This window comes from Equus caballus, chromosome X (assembly GCF_041296265.1).
Source record: "Equus caballus isolate H_3958 breed thoroughbred chromosome X, TB-T2T, whole genome shotgun sequence".
NCBI lineage: Eukaryota > Metazoa > Chordata > Mammalia > Perissodactyla > Equidae > Equus > Equus caballus.
The window spans coordinates 47154561-47179945 of record NC_091715.1 but is presented as its reverse complement, the minus strand read 5'-3'; the positions used below and the strand labels follow the sequence as shown (position 1 = coordinate 47179945).

Here is a 25385-nt window from a genome sequence, read left to right as displayed (position 1 = left end):
TCATCCAATTTTTATCCTCCCCTTCTCATCTAAACATCTCCTATGAATGGTCTACCTCAACTAGCTTAATTTGGTATGTCCTAGTCATTCAACCTACTGCAGTCTGGCTTATGCTCTAACAACAACACTGAAACCATTGATGCTAAATTCACTAGTGAATTCACAAATTAATAGATTTTTCAGTACTAAACTTAGTGACCCTTCTAATACATCATGCTGCTATTCACTATATTTTTCTTAAAACCAGACATCAAACCTTCTGGGTTCTCTCCTCATCCTATTTCTTCTTTATCTTTTCATCTTTTTCTATATAATTCTTAAACACCGGTGGTCCCCAGAATTTCCTTCTCAACTCCTAATTTTTCCCTATATACACCCTCTTCTAGATTATCAAATTTACTTCCCAAGTTCAACTATCACCTTTATGCTGATGGTTTCCAAATGCATTTATTTCACAGAAGTTTTTCTTACAATCTCAGAACTTTACATCTATCTTACTCAAAATGTTGTCTTTCTCTTGTATTCCATATCTCAGTTGATTTCACCTAATAATCAATCCAGAAACTTGATAATCATTATTATTATGCCTCCATTGGCCTCCATCCCATCTGTGATGGTCTTTTAACATGTAAACTTGCTAGGCTAGATTCCCCAGTTGTTCTATCAAGTACTGATCTAAGGTGTTGCTATGAAGCCATTTTGTAGATGTGATTAACATCTGTAATCTCCTTTCAGTAAAGGAGATTATCCTAGATAATCTGGGTGAACCTGATTCAATCAGTTGATTGGCTTTAAGAGCAGAGCTGAGGCTTCCCTGAAGAAGTTGCACCTGTGAACATCAGCTTCAGCCTGTGCCAGAGAGTTCCAGCCTGCGTTTCCCATGAGCCTACTCTATGGGTGTCAGACTTGCCTGGCCAGTCGCCACAATCACATAAGCCAATTCCTTGCAATATATTTCTTAATATATAGCTCTTACTGGTTCTCCTTCTCTGGTTGAACCCTGATTGATAGACCATCTAATCAGTAATACTTCATCCACCTTTCTCAAATCCATTCCTCTATGATCCACCCCAACTATGACTGACTGAGTTCAAGCCCTCATCATTTCTTGTCAGGATTATCACAAAAGCATCTTAAATGGGCTTCTTACCCCAATCTCTTTCTACACCATCCTCCACATGTCCACTAGTATGATTTATATAAAATATCAATGTGAATATAGTACCTTCCTGAAAAATCTTCAATGACTTCCCATTTTCTACAGATTTTTCTTAAACCTACCCAGCATGGCACACCACAAGGTCTTCATGTTCATGCTCTAGCTTGTTTTTGTTTTTGTTTTGAGGAAATTAGCCCTGAGCTAACATCTGCTGCCAATCCTCCTGTTTTTGCTGAGGAAGACTGGCCCTAAGCTAACATCCATGCCCATCTTCCTCTACTTTATATGTGGGATGCCTGCCACAGCATGGCTTGCCAAGCGGTGCCATGTCCACATCCGGGATCTGAACCGCCGAACCCCAGGCCGCTGAAGTGGAACATGTGAACTTAATCGCTGCGCCACTGGGCATGCTCTAGCTTTTTGATCTAGCTCCACCTCTCCCCTCCAGAAAAACCATATGACTTTTAGATCTGCCTACCATCTACTTCCATCCCCCAACAAGAACAGGCTATTTCGAATTTAACTACCTTTGGTCATTCTATTCGCACTGCTTGATGTTCTTCCCTCTATTTGCCCCTCTACCACCACCCATCCTAACTTAATACTTCTACTCCTTTTTTAAAACTTAGCTTAGACACTGACACAGGAGGCCATACCTGGCCTTACTAGTCTAAGGTGTATGTCCTCCTATATTCCCCTATAACACTGTGCCAATCTTTATCTACAGAATTTACCAAATCAGTTTATGAACACTTTGGGTGAGTTAGACGTCTTATTTTTGTAACCCTGGCATCTAGAAAACTGCCTGAAATATAGGAGATGCTCAGTATATTTTTATTGATTGAATGAAAGAATGAATGGATCATGATCTTGGTGTCAGGTTATGGTTGGATGATATAATGGAATCTGTGGCAGGCAGAATTATGGCTAACCAAAGATGTCTACACTCTAATTCCCAGAACCTGTGACTATGTTACCTTACATGGCAAAAGTAACTTTGTTGATGTGATTAAGTTAAGGACCTTGAGATGGGGGAGATTATTCTGGATTACTGAGGTGGTAACACTCTAATTTCATGAAAAATTTTCATGAAAAGTCCTTAAAAACAGAGGACTTTTTCCCAGCTGAGTCAGAGAGAAATGTGAAGACAAAAGACTACTGGGTATAAATCCAGAGGAATCAAATCACGATATGGAAGAGATAGCTGCACTCCCATGTTCACTGCAGCATTATTCACAATAGCCAAGATATGGAAACTACCTAAGTGTTCATCAATGGCTGACATGATTTTATATATATATTCAGTCATGAGAAAGAAGAAAATTCTGCCATTTGTGAAAAAAAAAACCTCTTAGAAATAGAGAGTAGAAAAGTCGTTTTCAAGGGCTGAGAGGTGGAGAAATAGAGAGAGATTGGTCAAAGGGTAAAAACCTTTAGCTATAGGATGAATAAGGTCTGAGGATCTAATGTAAAACATGTTGACTATAGTTGATAACACTGTATTATATAATTGAAATTTGCTAACAGAGTAGAACTTAAATGTTCCCACCAGAAAAAAAATGAGAAATGTGATGGATCTGTTAATAAACTAGATGTTGGGAATCCTTTCACAATGTATAGGTACAGCAAATCACCACAATGTACACTTTAAATATCTTACAACTTTGTCAATTATACTTCAATAAAGCCAAAAAAAATTGTGAGATGAAGATAAAAACCCTTATCAATACCCACTCTTATTAGAGGGTATGGGGTACATATAGTCCACTTGTAGAAAAATGTCTGCATCTACTATCCATGGACCCTTTTATACACTCTTTACGGTTGAGGGTAATAGTCAGGAAACTTGCTTTCATTCACCTTTTTGCAAGTGAAGTGTGGTGGGTTTCATGGCTGACTTTGGAAGCTTGGAAGAGTTGACACATATTGATTTGGAAGTTCTGCCAAAACTAAAATTGCAATAGATTTATTTTAATATATTGTTACATGCACATAGTTTTTTAAAATTTTACTTATGTCACTTGACCTTTATTATAGCTTATGAATCAAATGTGACAGATATTTATTATCCTCATTTACAGAGATGAAAATTGGACTCAGAAGTTCAATGACTGGCTTTGGATGATATAATCAGGAAATGAAGAAATCATATTTTAACCAAGATTTTATGATTTCAGAAAAGATTCTCTTATAACAATGTAAGAATCTTTCTCTTCCTTATTGTTCTTTAAAAGTGAGTAATAAAACCATTCTTTTAAAAAGAAAAGTAAGTCTCAAATTCTCTTAGTGTCACTATATATCTTTTTTATAACCTAGGTGAAATAAATTTCTAAAGCTTGTATCTCCCAGGATAAAAAAAGAGAACATGGAGAAATTTTAGTGTGAGAGGGACTTGACCTACTGTTCTTGGCTTTGAAGATTGAAGAAGGGTACAATAAGCCAAAGAATGCTGGTGGCCTCTAGAAGCTGGGAACAACCTTCAGTTGACAGCTAACAAGGAAACAGGGATCTCAGACCTACACTCCCAGGGAAGTGAATTCTGCAAATAACCAAATAAGTAAGACACAGCATTTCGCCTGGAACCTCCAGAAATGAATGTAGCCTGCCACCACCTTGATTTTCATCCAATAAGACACATACCAGGTTTCTGACCTACATAACTATAAGATAATAAATATGATGCTTTAAGTTCCTAAGTTTGTGATAAATTTGTTATGACAGTAATAGAAAACTAATACAGAATTAATGCAAGAAAAGCTGGTGCACTTCCAAGAAAGACACAGGACTGAGATGATGTGGTAATATGTCAGGAAGTAAGATTACCACGAAAGGAATTTGATCATATCACATTTTCCTTTTAAAAATGAAAAATGATCATTTCAGTGGTATTCCTTGACAAAAGTGCATAAGCTGAAGTTAATCGTGAGGAAACATCAGAGAAACTAAACTTGAAGGACATTCTATAAAATAACTGTTATCTTCAAAAATACTTTTTCTTAGCTGAAGTCTAAAAAACTATTGCAGATTAAAGAAACTAAACAGATATGACAGCTAAATGCAATATATGATTTTGGATTAGATCCTGGACCAGAGTCTCTTTTTTTTCTTTATTTTGCTCTAAAGGACATTTATTGGAATAATTTGTGAAAAATGAGTAAGGTCTTTAGGAAACACATACTGAAGTATTTAGGAGTCATGAGACAACTTACTGTCAAATGGTGTGTCAAATGTATATGTATGTATATGTGTGTATATAAATATAAATAAATATAATTATAAAGATAAAAATACAAATACAAATATAAGCAACCGTGCTTCTTGATATTTACCCCAAAAGTTGAAAACCATGTCCACACCAAAACTTGTACATGGATTTTTATAGCAGCTTTATTCATAATTGCCAAAACATGGATGCAGCTAAGATGTGATTCAGTAGATGAATGGATAAATAAACTGGTAAATCCAGACACTGGAATGTTAATTTGAGCTAAAAAAAAAATGAGCTACCAAAGCCATGAAAAGACACAGAAGAAAGTTAAATGCATATTACTAAGGGAAAAAACCCAATCTGAAAAGGCTACATACTGTATGATTCCAACTACAGAACATTCTGGAAAAGGTAAAACTATGAGACAGTAAGATCAGTGGTTTCCAGGAATTGAGAGGGGAGGGATTAATTGGTGGAGCACAGAGGATTTTCAAGGCAGTGAAAATACTCTGTATGACACTATAATGATGAATACATGTCACTATACATTTCTCCAAACCCAGAGAATGTATAACAACAAGAATGAATAATAATGTAACTATGGACTTTGAGTGATTATGATATGTCAATGTAGGTTCAATTGTGACAAGCATACCACTCTGGTAGGGGATGTTGATAACAGAGAAGGTTATGCATATGTGGGGGCAGGGAGTTTCTGAGAAATCTCTGTACTTTCCTCTCAATTTTGCCATGAACCTAAAACAGCTCTTAAAAAAAGCCTTCAAAAAAAGTCAACAGACTTACCACCATTGATGATGAATGGGACAAAGTGGCATTTTGTGCCTTCTGATGTGATGCAATATCAAGGACACAGCATGACTTATGTAGTGTTCTTGCTAAAAATGCTTAAGTTAATCATGGGAAAACAGACAAGTTCAGATTGTGGGACATATGCAGGACAACTGCCTAGACTCATCAGAAATGCTAATGTTATGAAAAATGTTTTTAAAAAAAGGATAGGAAGGTGCTATCCTAGCTTTAAAAAGACTAATGGGGCATGACAGCTACATACAGTGCATAATTCTTGACTGGATCATGCATGAAAACAAATAAAAAGCTATAAAGGATATTGTTAGAACAACTGGGGAACTTTGATACGGGCAGTATATTAGATAATAGTATTGAATCATTGTTAAATTTCTCTGAGTGTGATAATATTAATGTCTTTGTTCTTAAGAGTTACACACTGAAGTGTTTAGGGCTGAAGTGTCATGAAATCTGCAAGTTACTTCCATATTTCCAAAGAAGATATTCAAATGGCCAACAAGTGCATGAAAGGGTGCTCAACATCACCAATCATCAGGAAAGTGCAAATCAAAACCACAATGAGAAGTCTCACACTTGTTAGAATGGCTATTATCAAATAAAACAAGAGATAACAAATGCTGGTGAGGATATGGAGAAAAGGGAACCCTTGTTCACTGTTGGTGGGAATGTAAATTGGTACAACTACTATGGAAAATAGAATGGAGTTTCCTCAAAGAATTAAAAATAAGACTATCATATGATCCAGAAATTCCATTTCTAGGTATATATCTGAAAGGAAATGAAAAGACTATCTCAAAGAGATATCTGCATCTCCACATTCACTGCATCATTACTTATAGTAACCAAGCCATGAAAACAACCTAAGTGTCCATCGACAGATGAATGAACAAAAAAAAATGTGATGCACACACACACACACACACACACACACACACACACACACACACACATACCGGGGAATATTATTCAGCCATAAAAAAGAAGGAGTTTCTATTTCTGACATAAAAGATAAACCTTGGGGGCATTTTTCTAAGTGAAATAAGTCAGACAGAGAAAGACAAATACTGTATATCTCACTTATACACAGAAACTAAAAAAGGCAAACTCAGAAACAGAATAGGTTGGTGGTTTCCAGCAGTGGGAGGGTAGGGGAAGTGGGTGAAGGTGGTCAAAGGGTATAAACTTTCAGTTACAACATGAGTAAGTTGTGGTGATCTAAAGATCACCAGATGTCCATTATACTATAGTTAATATTATGGTTATATATAGTTACATAACTATAGTTATAGTATAATTAATACTATAACTATAGTATAGTGACTATAGTTAACAAAGCTGTATTGTATACTTAAAAGTTGCTAAGAGAGTAGATCTTAAAAGTTCTTACCACATACAAAAAAGTGGTAACTATGTGAGATGATTGATATATTAACTAACCTAATTGTTAATCATTTTGTAATATATACATATAGCAAATCATCACATTGTACACTTTAAACTATAACAATGTTATATGCCAAATATATTTCAATAAATCTCGAAAAAGAGAACTATAATACAACTTACATTGTCCATTTGAAATATATGTTCTCCCAAACTCATCCATTTTTCAGTGAGTATGAGTGGACAATCTTCACAATAAAGGTTTACGAAACATAAAAAAATTGGAATCACGTCAAATTTCTATTTTGACACATGTACTGAAGTTAAGAGACAGGTATTGTTCTGAGGAAATATACACTGAAGTATTTACAGGTAAAGGCGCATGATGTCTGCAAATTACTCTCTAATAGTTCAAGGAGAGAAGGAAAGGGAGAGGGAGAAGGAGAGAGGAATTTGGGGAGGTGGAAACAGGAGAAGAGCTTGGGGGGGAGGAAAAACGGGAAAGGAGAATGAGGGGAAGTGAAAAGGAGAAACGGAAATAGAGAATGATAAAGCAAACATGTCAAAATGTTAATTGGTGCATCTGGGTAAAGAGAATATGGGAGTTCTTTCTAATATTCTCACAATTTTTGAGTGCGTAATTAGATAAAAATAAAAAGTTAAAAACACAAGTATAAATATCAGCAATAACTCCATCACTGAACAGCATAATCATACTGTTCCTACATATTTAATGAAAGAAAAGTTTTACATTGCCAAAATATATTGGGATAAGGAACCAGTGTATAATTTTGTTACCAGAAGGATAAAAAACATTAAACATTTTAAAATAGAAAATAAGATGAAGTTTAACTATAACCAGACTAATGATTTCACAATATGATTTTTAAAAAAGAGACTCATATGTTTGTAAATTTAAAAAAACCAAATAACTCATGAGTCAAAAAAAGAAATGAGAGAAATTAAAAACTAATAATAATTGAATGGTAAAATATTACATACGAAAACCTGTGAAATTCTTCCAAAGTGGTACATAGTGGAAAATTTATAGTCGTAAATTCTTATTTTAGAAAAAAAGATTGAAAATTACTGAGCTGAAGGTCCAAATAAATAAATTAGAAAAAGAGCAAACAAAGAGAAAGTAAAGAAAAAATAAAGATTAAAGCAAAAGTTATTAAAATAGGGAACAAAATATGCAGCAGTAAGGCCTGATGAAACCAAATGCAGGAAATACATTAGAAAATTGATTATTGTAATTTATCACACAGTCACACTGTTATATTACTGGAGGAAAAAGCCCATATGATCATGGCAGTAGATATAAAGTATTTGGAGAAACAGTTCTATACTCATTCATAATAAAAACTCTCAGCAAACTAATAGAAAGAAACTTCCTTAACCTGAAAAAGCAAATCTATTTAAAAAGGGCGAAACATTTGTAGAATTGCCTGGTAAATTCAGGAGTAAGACAAGGAAATCACTGCTAGTATTTCTCTTTGTACTGAAGATCCTAGCTAGCACGGTAAGACAAGCTAAAAGATAATATTGGAAAGGAAGAAACTGTCATTATTCACAATATACTTAATTAACAGACAATCCAAGACAATCTATAAATTATTAGAGAAAAATAGAATTCAGAAAGCCTGCAGCATATAAAGTCAGTAAATAAAAATATCAATCATGTTCCTACTTACCAGCAATAATCACCAAACATGGTTTAAAAGATACATTTTCACAGTAACAACAGAAACTATAAGGTAATTAGGGATGAATCTAACAACACAGCTCATAGATTATATTATCATTATATGGTAAATATGGTTTAATATAATGTAGAAAATGGCTTCAATTTTATCATTTGGTGCTAGCTTTTTGTTTTTTGTCTGGCTAGTTATTTTTAATGTGTCATAATCAACTCTTATTTCTCCTCCTCCCTTAATAAGTTTTTGGTAAAGAGATTACCTTAAAAAATCATAACTTCCCAGTGCAGGATATCAGAAAACGTAGCGTAGCATTTCCAACAATCTTCATTGTCTTCACTAGATGAACTATTTTATGAATGCACCAAGGAAATGGAGTCATACTGCAATCCCTCAAAGACTGAAAAATAGTAAAACAAGGGTGAAATCATTTCTTCTGTTACTGTTCATCTCTTTCCCCTGGCCTCCTCAAGTCCTTATGCTCTATCATGCCCCCATTACAATGATATATTTCTGTAAAAAAGTTATAAAGATAGTATTAGAAGGGATCTATTGCATACCAATTAAGAGCATAGACCCTGGCAGCCCTTTAGAACAGTGTCTGGCTCATAAAAAATGTTCAGTATTTGCTATTATTGCAATTTTCAATTATTTGAATCACTGAAGGAAATTATGTAGCTCTTGCACTTCTTGCCCTACACAACCTTCTTTGTTTTCTATCTGAGCACTGCTATCCCTATGTCCTCCCTCCCACTCAACTACCCTTTCGGACAGAGAGGTAAAGTTGAGGGAAGTCAAGCTGTCAGGAATGACCCAGTGATGCTTTCAAGTGAAACTGAGCTCATTCTTGTTCTATGCACTACTAACAAACCCCAAGTCCAAAACCCCCTTAGTTGCCACTGTGATTCTATTATTCATTGACTTATTTATTAAAATATTTATTTCACTCCTACTATGTACCAAGCACTATGCCTTGGTCATCCATTCCCTACAGCTTCCAGCACAATGCCTAGTCAATTGCAAAGACTCCATAAAGGTTTATTGCATGAATGAAAAAAGGATGCCCTGTTTTCTTTGGATTACAAGAATCTGTGAGGCTTGGGTCAGTCAGATTTGGTTTTATTTTTTGCACTCTAAAAGCTCATCTAAATAGAAGATTGCTTCTCTGATAGTAAAAACTGGACTCCTAAAATACATCACTTGCTTGAAAATCTTCAATGGTTGCCACTGCTTATGGATTAAACTGCATACTCGTTAGCATAATATTCAAGATCCTGCAATACTCTATCTCACCTCCTACTCCTTCTCATAGATTCAGAGTTATAGTCAAGCTTTTCCCAGAACAAGCCTGACTTGGGGCTTTTGTTCTGGAAATAACTAGGCCTGAAAAGCATTCCCTCCCCCTCAACATGGCAGATGTCACTCACCCTTTAAGGCCCACCCAAAGTTCCCCCTTTCTCTTTGATGGCTCATGATTATTACCAGGCAGAATGACTTGGTCCATCCTTGCTGCTTCCTGAATACCTTGAACAAGCAAACGTTATGGCACTTGAGTTTGACTTACCATATTGTAACTTTTTTTAAAATTTATTAAATTATCATGCCGTACACAAAGAAACACAGGCTTCTGAAGGCACACCTTACAATATCTTCTGTTAGCACAGTGCTAAGCATAGGAATTAGGACTTCAATGCCTTGTTGTTACTGATCTTGAACCAAGCATTTTTCAAATGAAAAAGTTTCAAATATACACAAAAGTAGTGAGAAGAGTATAATGAATCCTCATGCATATATCACCCAGCTTTAACAATGATCAGTTCATGAATATTTTGTTTGTACTCCCCACCTCGGCCCCACTGAATTATTTTCATGCACATCAAAACATTTAAGTCTATTTCTTAAAAAAATATAACCATAATTATCACAGCTAATATATTAAAAATAATTACTTAATGTCATTAAAAACCCATAATTTCATCCAAGCATATTTTGTGAAAGAGCTATTTAATGCCTGCATGTTCTTTCTTCAATTTTGAAATCCTGGCGAGAACAGGGAAAAGGAGGAGATCTGAGAAAATGCATAATTAAGTTTCAGACAGCCTGGATGTCTCAGAGGAGAAAGAAAGAATCTGACCTGGTTTGGGGTGGGAGCAGTACATTCTACTACTTCTCTGGAGGAAGAGGGTGCAACTTCAGGCTTGGTGATGCAGGAGGAGGTGCGGAGGGGAGAGGGGTAATACCTCCGTTGGGGGTTCCTTCTGGATAATCCCATCGTGGAGCTAGGAGGCAGCGCTTTTTTGGAGGCTTGATTTCCCGTGTGTCTCCAGTTGGGAGCGTGGATCTCCCGGATACACAAGGTTGGTCCCCCATAAGGATTATAGAACCCGAGCGTGACGTCTCTCCAGGGGGCCCTGGCGAGTCCGAGAGACCTGAGATGGCGGCGGGTCCCCTCACAGCATAGTGCTTCCTCCCAGTTTCGCTCTTACCGTATTTCCTGTATCCTGAGACGTATATCCCTTCTCTGCCTCCGCCCCCGCTCCCTACCCTACACCATTTTAACGTTTCTAGAAGGATGGGTCTTAAAAAAACGAAGAGTATATTTAGTATAATGTTTTTCCATTTTCCCTCCCCCAAGTGTAACTAAATCTATGGACAGTCTTAGACAATGTATACAACTTTAAGATGAGAACAAATTCAGGTTTACTCCTAAGTGTTAAACTGCATAGATTGCAGGAAGACGCGGGGTGTGTGAGGGGGAGTCGGGAGAACAAATTATTGAAGAGCTAAGAGCTTTAAGATCCAGTTGCAGATGCACAATACAGAGCCATGAAACTACTTAACGACCATTTGAAAAGCGTATACAAACATGTTAGTTGACTAAAGTGCTGAATAGCACACTAGCACTGACTCTGGAAATTGAATGTGGAAAATAATTTCACTGTATGTCACAAAATCAAAGATCACGTTTTTCTTCATATTTTAACAAATTACAGATCTCTGAAGGCTTACTTTTTTTTTTCAAGTTTCAACATCTAGGAAATATCTGACAACTGACGATGTGTCATACTTTAATTGGCGGCTTTTTTTCTTTCCTAGAGATATGGAAAATAATGATCCATCTTACCACCGCTGGTGTATTATACTCTATGATCTATGGTAAATAACCCGAAGAGAGTGCAACGTGGCTTAGAAGAAAAGAATATGAAACTTCTTAGACCTTCATCATTCACATCCATCCCCCTCTGGCTATGAACAAACTAGACCACACTTTTCCTCAGTGTTTTTTAATGGAGAGAGTTCAATCCTTACTGTCAAAATAGAACTGACTTTTTAAAAACTCTGCTATTTACAAGCTGTGATATTTAAGTAATTGATTAAACACTTGGAGCTTTAGTTTCCAGGAAATAATTTCTTCCTTGCAAAACTATCACCACAATCAGGGAGAATGCATTTAAAACGCTTATTAACCATGATTGTCTGTCAACTACACCATCACTACCTTCCTCCAAGTGCCAGCGCAGCATTTTGCACAAACTAGATACTCAGTAAAAGTTTGCTATGAATAGACAGGAAAGGTAGCAGTAGATTAATGAAAAGATGTCAAGGGAAATCAATAGAAACAATGTTCTAGAGCCAGAAGAGCAATTGGGACTAGACATACAGCTGTGGAAGTCAGCAACATAGATGTGGTAGTTGAAGTCATTGGCGTGAATGATGTCCCCAAGAAAAGATGTAGAAAAAAAGAGAAGTGGGCTAAAGACAGAAAATTGAGTAATTAGAGACAGGTAGAAAAAGAGAAGCTTGCTGCAAAGGCTGAGAAAGAGTGGCCAAAGTCAGAGGAAAGAACACTTAACCCAGGGTTCCTCACTCTTGGCACTATTGAAATTTGAGGCCAGACGACTCTATGAGGTGGAGGCCTGTCCTGTGCATTGTAGAATGTTTATCAGTATCCCAACCCAGGTCAGTAGCACTGCCCCCACTGCTTCCAGTTGTGATTACCAAAAATGCCTCCAGACACTGCCAGATGTCCCCTGGGGGGCAAAATCATCCCCACTGAGAACCATTGATCTATCCATAATCCTTCAAACTCGGTCTTTGCCTAGTCTTCTTCTCAGTGAATGTCATGCCTTCTATCCAGTTGTACAAGTCAAACCTTGGAGTCTTTTTTTTTTCGGTGTTGCAGAATGCTTTATTATTTTCCTAAGTAAATGAAGTAACATTTTCACCATCTTTTTTACATGGGTCTCTAAATCTGCAAGACTGAAGACTTTAAAAGTAAAAGTTGAAATTAAGTTGTTTTATAGCTATAGTTTTAGTAAATTAAGAAAAAGATGTGCCTATTTTAGTACAATAATGGGAATTAAAAATTACTATATCAAATCCAGGTGGGTTTGATTTATGGTAAGCATTTGACTTGAGGTGAAACGGTACTAACTTAGAGCTTCTGCCATCAATCTGGACTATTTATACTTCAACTGGATTTTATTTATGTTTATTTTTAATTGTGGGAAAATACACATGACACAAAATTTACTATCTTAACAGTTTTTAAGTGTACAGTTCAGCAGTGTTAAGTATAGTCATTTTGTTGTACAACCAATCTCCAGAACTTTTCCATATCTGTTAAACAACAACTTCTCATTTTCTCCTCACTCTAACCCTTGGCAACCACCATTATACTCACAACTGGACTTTTGTTTGTTTATTTTTGCTATGCTAGAATGGAAAATTAAAGCCTTTTACTTCTAGGTTTCCCCATAATTTTTCCCCATAATCTTTTCCAAGTTAAGCTTTTCTTTTTCAACATTAATGAACTAGCTGAATGTGAATCTTGGAACCAGAAGAGGGCACTGTTAGGTTGAAGGAAAGGGCTATCAAACCAGATTTGAGAAGTGCTATAGATCCAAATTTCTTTCATAATTTAAAGTGCTCAAAGGATTATGACAAAGAACAAAACTGAACCAACCTCTGGATGATAGTAATCTGTTTTCATTTGGGTTTTTTTTTAAATTGAGAAGTTGGTTGATATATAGTGATTTCTCTTAGAAATTAGGTTTCATCTCAAGATCAAGAATTTTTATCTTACATTTACAATATAGAGGATTTTTTGTTAATTGTTTTTAAGTAAAAATCTAAGGACAAGGACCATGGAGTTCCTGTAACATTCTCATAAAATGAAAAATAAGAATGACTTGAAAGGAGACTACGTATATGCTTTTTTGTTGTTTTATTTTAGGTTTTTAATGTAATATTTCACTAGAAATACTTTTTAGCATTCTATAAAATACAAAGAAGAAAGCAAATAGATCTATTATCACTCTGCCTAAATAAACTCTATAAACATTCAAAAGATTAAATAAGTAAAAGAGATAAAAGGTATAAGGTTAGAAAAAATGAATACTTCAGAGAGATACCAGATGAAAAGTAAAAATCGCCAAAGTTGACCATTACAATCACTTTTCAATAATTACTTAGAAGAGGGGCAGAATGTAAATTTGTATATGAATGCACATAAACAGATACGTGTGTGAGAGATGCATCTACCTGCATATGTGTTGTTTTTTATTTCACAAGGATGATCATATATACATAGTTTTTGTACAGTTTGTTTTTTTTAACTTAACCATATAGCTTTGTGATTTTTCCATATAACATATTGTTTCTTCTCATTTTAATGTCTTTTTAATGGCTGCACAAAATCCCATGTATGGGCTTACGAATTATGGTATTTGACAAGTTCTCTATTTTGTTTAGCCAATTTTCTCTATTTTATTTAACTAATTCCCTATGGATGAATGTTTTTGGATACTTTGATTATTTCTAAGCTTTTTCACTGAAAATTAATCCATATACCATAAAATCCATGTTTTGAGAGTGTACCATTCAGTATTTTTAAGTATATTCACAAAATTGTGCATCCATCAGCACTTTCTAATTCCAGAACATTTTCAAACTCCATAAAGAAAGCAGGTACTCATTAGCAGTCACTCCCAATCCTCCCTCCCCTCAGCCCTTGGAAACCACTAAGCTATTTTCTGTCTCTATGGATTTACCTATTCTGGACATTTCATATAAATAGAATCATAAAATGTGTGGTATTATGTGCCTGGCTTCTTTCTCTAAGCATAATACTTTCAAGGTTCATGATGTTATACCATGTATTAGTACTTTATTCTTTTTGATTGATTGATTGATTTAGATTCAGGTCATATAGGCTTATAACATTGAATAATTTCAGGTACACATTATTATATATCAATTTCTTTATAGATAGCATTGTGTTAACCATTAATAGTCTAGTTTTCATAAGTCATCATACACATACAACTTTACCCCTGTAGGGGACTGGAATTGGACACCCCAAGATATGCCTCTTTGGCATGAGGATTATTTTGGGCTGGTTACTTTTAAAAAACTGCAGTCAGGAAAGAAACTCTGAAAAGTAGAATTTACTTACTCTTTGTTAAGAGATATTTACATTGTAAAGGAAATCTCCATCAATAAAGGTGTCTCCCTCTCCATACCAGGGAGAAGGAAGATAACCTTGTCTCTAGAAACTCTCATCAATGTGGAAAGCAAGGAGTCAAATCTGCATAATAACCTGACTCTTGTTTACTATACTTGTCTGGTAATCTCCCATAACTGACTCCCCCTACCTCCAACATCCTCCTTTTTATTTACCTGAGGATGGTGTTTAAGGTGAGAACTTCAGCCATTTTGGTGAGTTGCTCAGTTTGCCTGAGCTTCTCCCATGTATACATGTTATAAAGCTTTGTTTAATTTTCTCCTGTGATTCTGTCTCATGTGAATTTAATTTATTTTCCAGCCAGAAGGACCCAGAGCTGGTAGAGGAAATGTCTTCCTCCCCTACACCACTTTTGCCCTCCTCCCCAGCCCCTTCACCTCTGGTAACCACTAATCTGTTATCCTTTTTCCGTGTGTTTATCTTCTGCATACGAGTGAAATCATATGGTGTTTGTCTTTGTCTGGCTTATTTCACGTAACATAATACCCTCAAAGTCCATCCATATTGTTGCAAATGAGGTGATTTTGTCTTTATTTTTTATCACTGAATAGTATTCCATTGTGTGTGTGTGTGTGTGTGTGTGTGTGTGTATATATATATATATATCCTCTTTGTCCATTCATCAATCCAGTGGGCACTTGGGTTGCTTCCTCATCTTTGCTATTGTGAATAATGCTGCAATGAACATAGGGGTACATAAGTCTCTTTGAATTGTTGATTTCAAGTTCTTTGGATAAATACATGGTAGTGGGATAGCTGGGTCATATGGTATTTCTACTTTTAGATTTTTGAGAAAGCTCCATGCTGTTTTCCATAGTGGCTGTATCAGTTTGCATTCCCACCAGCAGTGTAGGAGGGTTACCTTTTCTCCACATGCTCTCCAATGTTTATTTTTTGTCTTGGTGATTATAGCCATTCTAATGGGTGTAAGGTGATATCTAAGTGTAGTTTTGATTTGCATTTCCCTGATGATTAGTGATGTTCAACATCTTTTCATGTGCCTATTGACCATCTCTATATCTTCTTTGGAAAATGTGTGTTCATATCCTCTGCCCAATTTTTGATTGGTTTGTTTGTTTTTTTGTAGTTAAATTGTGTGAGTTCTTTATATATTTTGGAGATTAACCCCTTGTCAGATACATGATTTGCAAATATTTTCTCCCCGTTGTGGGGGTTGTCTTTCTGGTTTATTCATAATTTCCTTTCCCCTGCAGAAACTCTTTAGTCTGATGTAGTCCCATTTGTTAACTTTTTCTTTTCTTTCCCATGCCTGAGTAGACATAGTATTCAAAAAGATACTGTTAAGACTGATGTCAAAGAGTGTACTGCCTATATTTCTTCTAGGAATTTTATGGTTTCAGGTCTTATCTTCAATTCTCTAATCCATTGAGTGAACTTTTGTGTATGATGTAAGATAATGGTCTATTTCCTTCTTTTGCATGGGGCTGTCCAGTCTTCCCAACACTATTTATTGAAGAGACTATCTTTTCTCCAGTGTGTGTTTTTATCACCTTTGTCAAAGATTAGCTGTCTGTAGATGTGTGGTTTTGTTTCTAGGCTTTCAATTCTGGTGCAATGATCTGTGTCTTTCTTTTTGTGCCAGTAACATGGTGTTTTGATTACTATATCTTTGTAGTGCCTTTTGAACTTGGATTGCATTGCCCCCAGCTTTGTTCTTTTTTCTGAGGATTACTTTAGCTATTTGGGCTCTTTTGTTTCCCCATATGAATTTTAGGATTCTTAGTTCTATTTCTGTGAAGAATATCATCAGGATTCTGATTGGGGTTGCATTGAATCTGTAGATTCCTTTAGGTACTATGGATATTTTAACTATGTTTATTCTTCCAATCCATGTGCATGGAATATCTTTCCATTTCTTTATGTCTTTGATTTATTTCAACAATGTCTTATAATTTTCAGTGTATAGGTCTTTCACTTCCTTGGTTAAATTTAATCCTAAGTCTTTTATTCTTTTTGTTGCAATTGTAAATGGGATTGTATTCTTGAGTTCTCTTTCTGCTAGTTCGTTATTAGGTATAGAAATGGAACTGATTTTTCTAAGTTGATTTTGAACCCTGCAACTTTGCTGAGTTAGTTATTTCTAATAGTTTTCTGAGGGATTCTTTAGAGTTTTCTATATATAGAATCATATCTTCTGCTAACAGCAAGCATTTCAATTCTTCCTTTCCAATTTGGATCTCTTTTATTTCTTTGTCTTGCCTAGTTGCTCTGGCCAAAACCTCCATCCTATGTTGTTTAAGAGTGGGCACCATTGTCTTGTTCCTGTTCTCAGAGGGATGACTTTTAGTTTTTCAACCATTGAGTATGATGTTGACTATGGGTTTGCCATAGATGGCCTTTATAATGTTGAGGTACTTTCCTTCTTTACCCATTTTATTGAGAGTTTTTATCATAAATGAATGTTGGATCTTGTCAAATGCTTTCTCTGCTTCTATCAAGATGATTATGTGATTTTTATTCCTTATTTTGTTAATGTGGTATATCACATTTATTGATTTGCAGATGTTGAGCCATCCCTGCACACCTTGTATAAATGCCACTTGATCATGGTATATGATCCTTTTGATGTTTTGCTGTGTTCGGTTTGCCAATGTTTTGTTGAGGATTTTTGCATCCAGGTTCATCAGGCATATTGGCCTGTAATTTTCTTTCTTTGTGTTGTCCTTGTCTGGTTTTGGGATCAGGGTGACGATGGCCTCATATAGTAAGTTAGGAGCTTTCCACATTCCTCAATGTTTTGGAATAGTTTGACAAGGATAGGTATTAAATCTTCCTTGAATGTTTGGTAGAATTCTCCAGAGAAGCCATTTGGTCCTGGACTTTTGTTTTTTGGGAAGTTTTTGATTACTGTTTTATCTCCTTACTTGTGATTCTTCTATTCAGATTCTCTATTTCTTCTTGATTCATTTTTGGGAGGTTGTATAATTCTAAGAATTTACCCATCTCTTCTAGGTTATCCAATTTGTTGGCATATGGTTTTTCATAGTATTCTCTTGTAATCCTTTATATTTCTGTGATATCTGTTGTAATGTCTCCTCTTTCATTTCTCATTTTATTTGAGCCTTCTCTCTTTTTTCCTGATGAGTCTGGTTAAAGGTTTGTCAATTTTGTTTATCTTCTGAAAGAATCAGCTCCTAGTTTCATTGATCCTTTCTACTGGTCTTTTTTTTTTTAAGTTTGTATTTTATTTCTGCTCTAATTTTTATTATTTCCCTCCATCTGCTGACTTGGGGCCTTGTTTGTTTTTCTTTTTCTAGTTCTGTTAGGTGTAGTTTAAGATTACTTATTTGAGATTTTTCTTGTTTCTTGAGATGAGCCTGTATTGCTATGAATTTACCCCTTAGAACTGCTTTGCCTGCATCCTATAAGAGTTGGTATGATGTGTTTTCATTTGTCTCCAGATATTTTTTGATTTCCCATCTGATTTCTCAGTTGTTCCCATGGTTGTTCATAGCATGTTGTTTTTTCTCCACATATTTGTGTTTCTCAGCTTTTTTTCTTGAAGTTTATTTCTAATTTCATAGTATTATGGTCAGAAAAGATGCTTGATGTGATTTCAGTCTTCTTAAATTTATTGGATTTGCCTTGATTCCCAACATATGGTCTATCTTTGAGAATGCTCCATGTGCTCTTGAGAAGAATGTATTTTCTGCTGTCTTTGGATGGAATGTTCTATAAATATCTATTAAGTTCATCTGGTCTAGTTTTTCATTTGATTCCAGTATTTCCTTGGTGACTCTCTGTCTGGATGGTGTAACAATTGATGTAAATGGGGTGTTAAGGTCCTTTACTATTATTGTGTTATTGTTAATGTCTCCTGTAAGGTTTGTTAATAGTTGCTTTATGTACTTTGGTGCTCCTGTGTTGGGTGCATATATACTTATGTGTTATGTCTTCTTTGTGGAGTATGTCTTTTATCATTATATACTTCCCCTCTTTGTTTCTCATTACTGGTTGTATCTTGAAGTCTACTTTGTCTAATATAAGGGTGGCAATACCTGCTTTCTTTTTTTGGCCATTAGCTTGGCATATCATCTTCCATCCCTTCACTCTGAGCTTGTGTTTCTCTTTAGAGCTGAGAATGTTTTCTTGAAGGCAGCATACAGTTGCAGATTGTGTTTTAATCCATCCAGCCAGTCTGTGTTTTTTGATTGGAGATTTCAATCCATTTACATTTAGGGTCATTATTGATATATGAGGGGTTAATGCTGCCATTTTGTCTCTCATTTTCCATTTGTTCTGTATTTCCCTTGTTCCTCATCCCATGTATTTTGGACTACCAATTCAACTTTTAGGTTCTGTATGATGGTTTTCTTATTATTTATCATTTATGTCTCTGTTCTGATTATTTGTTTAGTGGTTACCATGAGGTTTGTGTGCAAAATCTCATAGGTGATGTAGTCCATTTTCTTATAACCTCTTATTTCCTTAGTCTAAGCCAATTCCATCCCTTTCCTCTTCCCGTTCGAAGTTATTGTTGTCACAAATTATTCCATCTTGTGTTGTGAGTTTGTGGTTAAAATGCTAAGATTATAGTTATTTTAGTGGCTTTCCTTCCATTTATCTTTAATGTTATACTTAAATGTTTGCTAACTTGTTCTGATAGACAGCTGCAATTTTCTGAATTTGTCTTCCTATTTATCTTCTTGCTCAAGGCTTTGTAAACTCTTTCTTTTTTGAGGGGGAGGATGGCCTCCTTGGTCATTTCTTGTAGAGGAGGTCTTGTGGCAATGAACTCCCTTAGCTTTTGTTTATCTGGGAAAGTTTTTATTTCTCCATAATATCTGAGATATATTATTGCTGAACAGAGTATTTTTGGTTGAAAGATTTGTCTTTCATGATTTTCAATATCTCATTCCACTCTCTCCTAGTCTGTAAGATTTCTGCTGAGAAATCCTTTGAAAGCCTGATAGGGGTTCCTTTGTAAGTTACTTTCTTCTTCCTTGCTGCCTTTAATATTTTTTCTTTGTCTTTTTCATTTGCCAGATTTACTACTATATGCCTTGAAGAAGGTCTTTTTACATCAATATAATTAGGAGTTCTATTAAATTCTTTTACTTGTATTTCCAGTTCTTTCCCCAGATTTGGAAAGTTCTCAGCTATTATTTCTTGGAATGAGATTTCCCTTCCCTTCTCCCTCTCTTCACCCTCTTGAATGCCTATAATCCTTATGCTGCATTTCCTAGCTGAGTTGAATATTTCTCAGAGAGTTTCTTCATTTCTTTTTCATCTTAGTTCTCTCTCCTCCTCCATCTGAACCATTTCTATATTTCTGCTCTCCCGATTGCTAATTCTGTCCTCCATAATATAAGCTCTGTTATTCAAAGAGTCCAGATTTTTCTGTTTCATCCATTGTGTTTTTTGTACATTTCTGATTGTCTTTTCTTTATAGTTTGAATCTCTTTTGTGAAAAATTCCTTTGTTCATTCATTTTGTTCCTGATTTCATTGAACTATCTGAATTTTCTTGTAACTTCTTGAGTTTTTTTATTACAGCTATTTTGAATTTTCTGTCATTTAGATTGAAAAATTCTGTGCCTTCAGGATTGATTTCTGGGTGCTTGTCATTTTCCTTCTGGTGTGGAATATTAATATATTTCTTCATAGTTTTTGATGGCATGGATTTGTGTCTTCAGATAGTGATAGTATCTGGTCACAGATTCCACCTGCTGTCATTGGGCAGGAGTGGTCAGAAGCTGTGTAGTCTGAGCCTGCAGCAATCCCTGGCATCTGTGCCTGTCCTTTTGAATTTATGCTGATAGGATTCATCTGTGATTGCTGGCTCCCTCTCTCGCAGTTGCTGCTTTCCTAATATATACATGGGCACTCTGGCTGACCAGCTAAGCTGGAGCACCTGGTTGGTGGTGGGGTGCTTCCTTGCATGTTTGTGATCCTGGGGACATTCTTGCTCTGCCCTTGCTATCTGCTCTCTTGCTGTGCTGGCTTGATAAAAACACCTCCACAATAGCTTAGCCTCCTCTGTGTGGAACTTTCCCATAGACTGTGAGGGAACTTGGAGAGTGAAGGTATTCCTATGGAGAACTGCCCCTCCCTACTCGTTTTTAGAGATGTACACAGTCTCATGCCCTGGGTCACTGCCAGGGATGGAGAAGAGCTCACCTTACCTCTTTCCATTTCCTCTCCGGGGGCCCAGCACCTCCCCCTCAGATATATGGCTGTATGGGTCTCTCAGACATCTTTTGTGTTGTGTGAATATCCTCTGTTGGTTTATAAATGTCCTATTCATTGTATCTTAGGGGGAATTGTCTAAGGAGAGAGCTTACTCTGCCACGATGCTCTGCACAGATTTTTCTAAAATGTTAATGTAGTCCAATTTTCCCTTTTGTTAACTGTTTTTTGGTGTCACAGTCATGAAATCATCTTATTCCCTGCTCCCACACAGCCCCTATGATTTCTTCTAAGAATTGTATAATTTTGGCTCTTATGTTTGTGTCTTTGATCTATTTTGAGTTAATTTTTGTATTTGGTTTAAGGTAAGGGCCCAAATTCATTATTTTGCCTGTGGATATCATTTTGCTAACTAAATTGGTTGAAAAGATTGCCCTTTCCCCATAAAATGGTTTAGCACCCTTGTGGAACATTATTTGAGCATATATACAATAGTGTGTTTCTTAGCTCTCTATCCTATTCCATTTGTCCAAATGTAGGTCCTTAAGTCAATATCATACAGTTTTGATTTATGTAGCTTTATAATATATTTTGAAATCAAGAAGTATGACATCTCCAAGTATGTTTTCTTTTTTCAAGATTATTTTGTCTATTTGGGGTCCCATGATATTCTGTATGAATTTTAGAATAGATTTTTCTATTTTTACAAAAACCATCACTGGAATTTTAATGGATATTTTGGTGAATCTGTAGATCGTTTTGGGTAGTATTTACATCTTTTTTTCAGTTTTATTTAGACATACAGCATTGTATATGTTTAAGGTATATAAGGTAAGCATAACAATTTGACATTCATATATTTTGAAATAATTACCACACTGTTAACATCCATAGTTTTATATAGAAATAAAAAAAGAAAAGAACATTTTTCCTTGTGATGAAAACTTTTGGGATTTACCCTCTTAGCAATTTTCAAGTGTACCATAGAGCAGTGTTAGCTATAGTCATGATATTGTTCATTACATCCCCATTCTTATTTATCTTATAACTAGATGTTTGTACTTTTTGACACTTTCATCTAATTTCCCCTCTTCCCTGGGCCTTGCCACTGGTGACCAAAAATCTGATCTCTTTTTCTATGAGTTTTCTTTTTTACGTTCCACATATAAGTGAGATCATACAGTATTTGTCTTTCTCTGTCTGACTTATTTCACTAGCATGATGCCCTCAAGTTCCTTTCATGTAGCAAAAGGCAGTATTTTCTTATTTTTTGCCCAAAGCCCTGGAGCAAGATCACATATCCTACTTGTAATTTCTTCTTGTTCTTCTGTGTAAGCTGCCACCATAGCATGGCAACTGATGGATGGTGTGATTCCATGACCTTGAAGTGAACCTGGGCTGCCAAACTGGCAAGGATGCTGAACCGTTAGACTATCAGAGTTGGCTCTGAGAATTTCCTTATTTTTTATGGCTGAATAATGTTCCATTATATCTATATGCCACAGCTTCTTTATTCATTCATCTGTCAATGGACCTTTCTGTTGTTTCCATGTCTTGACTATTGTACATAATGCTGCTATGAACACGGGGATGCAATTGTCTCTTCAATGTAGTGTTTTGCTTCCTCTGTGTATATTCCCAGAAGTGGAATTACTAAGTCATTTGGTAGTTCTGTTTTTAATTTTTTGAGGGACCCACATACTGTTTTCCATAGTGGCTGTACAAATTTGCCATCCCACCAACAGTGGACAAGGGTCCCCTTTTCTCCACTCCTCACCAACATGTTTTATTTGCTGTCTTTTTGATGATTGCCGTTCTAACAAGTGTTACATAATATCTCATTGTGGTTTTGATTTGCATTTCCCTGATGATTAGTGATGCTGAGCACCTGTTTTTGTTCCTGTTGTTCATTCATATATCTTCTTTGGAAATTTTCTATTCAGGTCCTTTACCCATTTTTCAATTGGATTATTTGTTTTGTTGCTGTTGACTTGTATGAGTTCTTTATACATTTTGGATATTAGCCCCTTTTCAGGCATATGATTTGCCAATATTTTTTTCCTATTTCATGGGATGGCTTTTCATTTTATTGGTCATTTCTTTTGCTATCCAGAGTCTTTTTAGTTTGATGTAGTCCCACTTGCTGATTTTTTATTTTTTTCCTGTGCTTTAGATGTCATATCCAAAATATCATTGCCAGAACCCATGCCAAGGAGATTTTTTTCCTATATTTTCTCCTAGTTTTACAGTTTCCAGTCTTACATTTAAGTGTTTAATTCACTTGAGTTAATTTTTGTGAGTGGTGTAAGATAGGGGCCTAGTTTTATTTTTTACATGTGAATATGCAATTTTCCTAGCACCATATATTGAAAAGACTGTCTTGTGTTGAGTATTCCTGGCTTCCTTGTCAAATATTAGTTGACTATATATGTGGAGGTTTATTTCTGGGCTCTTAATTCTGTTCCATTGGTCTATATGTCTGTTTTTATAGCAGTGCCATACTGTTTTGAGTATTATAGTTTTATAATATAGCTTGAAATCAGAAAGTATGATGTCCCTTGCTTGCTTCTTCTTTCTCAGGATTACTTTGCCTATTCAGGGGTCTTCTGTGGTTTCACAATTTTAGGGGTTTTTTTCTACTTCTATGAAAAACGTCATTAGAATCTTTATAGGGATTGCACTGAATCTGTAGTAGTATGGACGTTTTAACAATATTAATTCTTCCAATCTATGAACACAAGATATCATTCCGTTTGTTTGTGTTTTCTTTGATTTCTTTCCTCAGTGTTTAGTAGTTTTCAGAGTAAAGTTCTTTCACCTCCTTTATTAAGTTCTTCCTAAGTATGTTATTATTTTTGATGCTATTGTAAATGGAATCTATTTTTAAATTTCTTTTTCAGATAATCTGATGCTAGTGTATAGAAACATTACTGATATTTGTATGTTAATTTTGTATTACCCAATTTCACTGAATTTTTTCATTAGATCTAAGAGTTTTTTGGTGAAGTCTTTCAGATTTTCTGTATATAAAATCATGTCATCTGCAAGTAGAGGCAATTTTATCTCTTTTCCAATTCTGATACCTTTTATTTCTTTTTCTTGCCTGATTGCTCTGGCTAGGACTTCCAATACTACATTGAATAGGAGTAGTGAGAGTGGGCACACTTGTCTTGTTCTCATTTTGGAGGAAAAGATTTCAAACTTTCACCATTGGGTATGATATTAGCTGTGGGTTTGTCATATATGACATTTATTATGTTGAGATATGATACTTCTATATCTAACTTTTATGAAGTTTTTATTATAAAGAGATGTTAAATTTTGTCAAATGCTTTTTCTGCATATATTAAGATGATATGATAATTTTCTTTTATTCTGTTAATGTGATGTATCATATTGATTGATTTTCATATGGTGAAACTTCTTTGCATTCCAGAAATAAATAGTACTTGATCATGGTGAATGATCCTTTTATATGTGTTGTAGAATTTGGTTTGCTAGTACTTTATTGAGAATTTTTTCATCTATATTCATCAGGAATATTGGCTTGTAGTTTTCTTTTTTTCTAGTGTCTTTTTCTGTCCTTCGTATCAGGGAAATGGCAGCCTCATAAAATGAGTTTGAGAGTATTCCCTCCTCTTCAGTTATTGTGAAGAGATTGAGAAGGGTTGGTGTTAATTCTTTAAATGTTTGGTAAAATTTACCATCGAAGCCATCTGGTCCTGGTTTTTTCATTATTGGAAGAATTTTGATTATTGGTTCAATCTCTCTAGTAACTGATCTGTTCAGACTTTCTATTTATTCCTCATTCAGTCTTGGTAGGTTACATGTTTTTAAGAATTTTTCCATTTTTCTAGGTTGCCTACTTTGTTGTCATGGAGTTGTTCATAGTAGCTTCTATGATCCTTTGTATTGCTGTGGAATCATTTGTAATGTTTTTCATTCATAATTTAGTTGATTTTGGCTCTGTTTCTTTTTTTCTTGGTTATTCTAGCTAAAGATATGTCAATTTGTTTATCCTTTCAAAGAACCAACTTTTAGAGTTGGCTTATCTTTTCTGTAGTTTTCCTCTTCTTTGTTTCATTTTTCTTCCCTACTCTTTATTATTTATCTTCTGCTAACTTTGGGCTCCGTTTATTCTTTTTCTAGTTCCTTGAGGCACATAGGTAAGTTGTTTATTTGAGATATTTCTTGTATTAATGTACGTATTTATTTCATGAACATCCTCCTTAGATGTGATTTTGCTACATCCCATTAGTTTTGGCGTGTTGTGATTCTATTTTTATTTGTCAGAAGATACTTAAATTTTTGTTTTAAATTGAGGTATAATTGACATATAACATTATATTAGTTTCAGGTGTACAGTATAATGATTCAATATTTATATACATTGCAAAATGATCACCACAATAAGTCTGGTTAACATCTATTA

At 35.2% G+C, this 25385-nt stretch overlaps 1 protein-coding gene across 2 annotated transcripts in view; it reads right to left on the bottom strand.

Annotated features, from left to right (window-relative positions):
- The window catches only part of NBDY (negative regulator of P-body association), a 158409-nt gene extending 147571 nt beyond the window's left edge, over nt 1-10838 (bottom strand). The window contains exons 1-2 of one of the 2 annotated variants that reach the window (XM_023633765.2): nt 10413-10838; nt 8541-8678 (exon numbers count right to left, since the gene is read on the bottom strand). In XM_023633765.2, coding sequence (XP_023489533.1) covers nt 10442-10648 — 207 coding nt within the window. In that variant the 5' untranslated portion in view covers nt 10649-10838 and the 3' untranslated portion in view covers nt 8541-8678; nt 10413-10441. The remainder of the gene's footprint in view (nt 1-8540; nt 8679-10412) is intronic. The other variant, XM_070257096.1, reaches the window with a different exon arrangement.
- Between the last annotated feature and the right edge of the window lie 14547 nt (nt 10839-25385).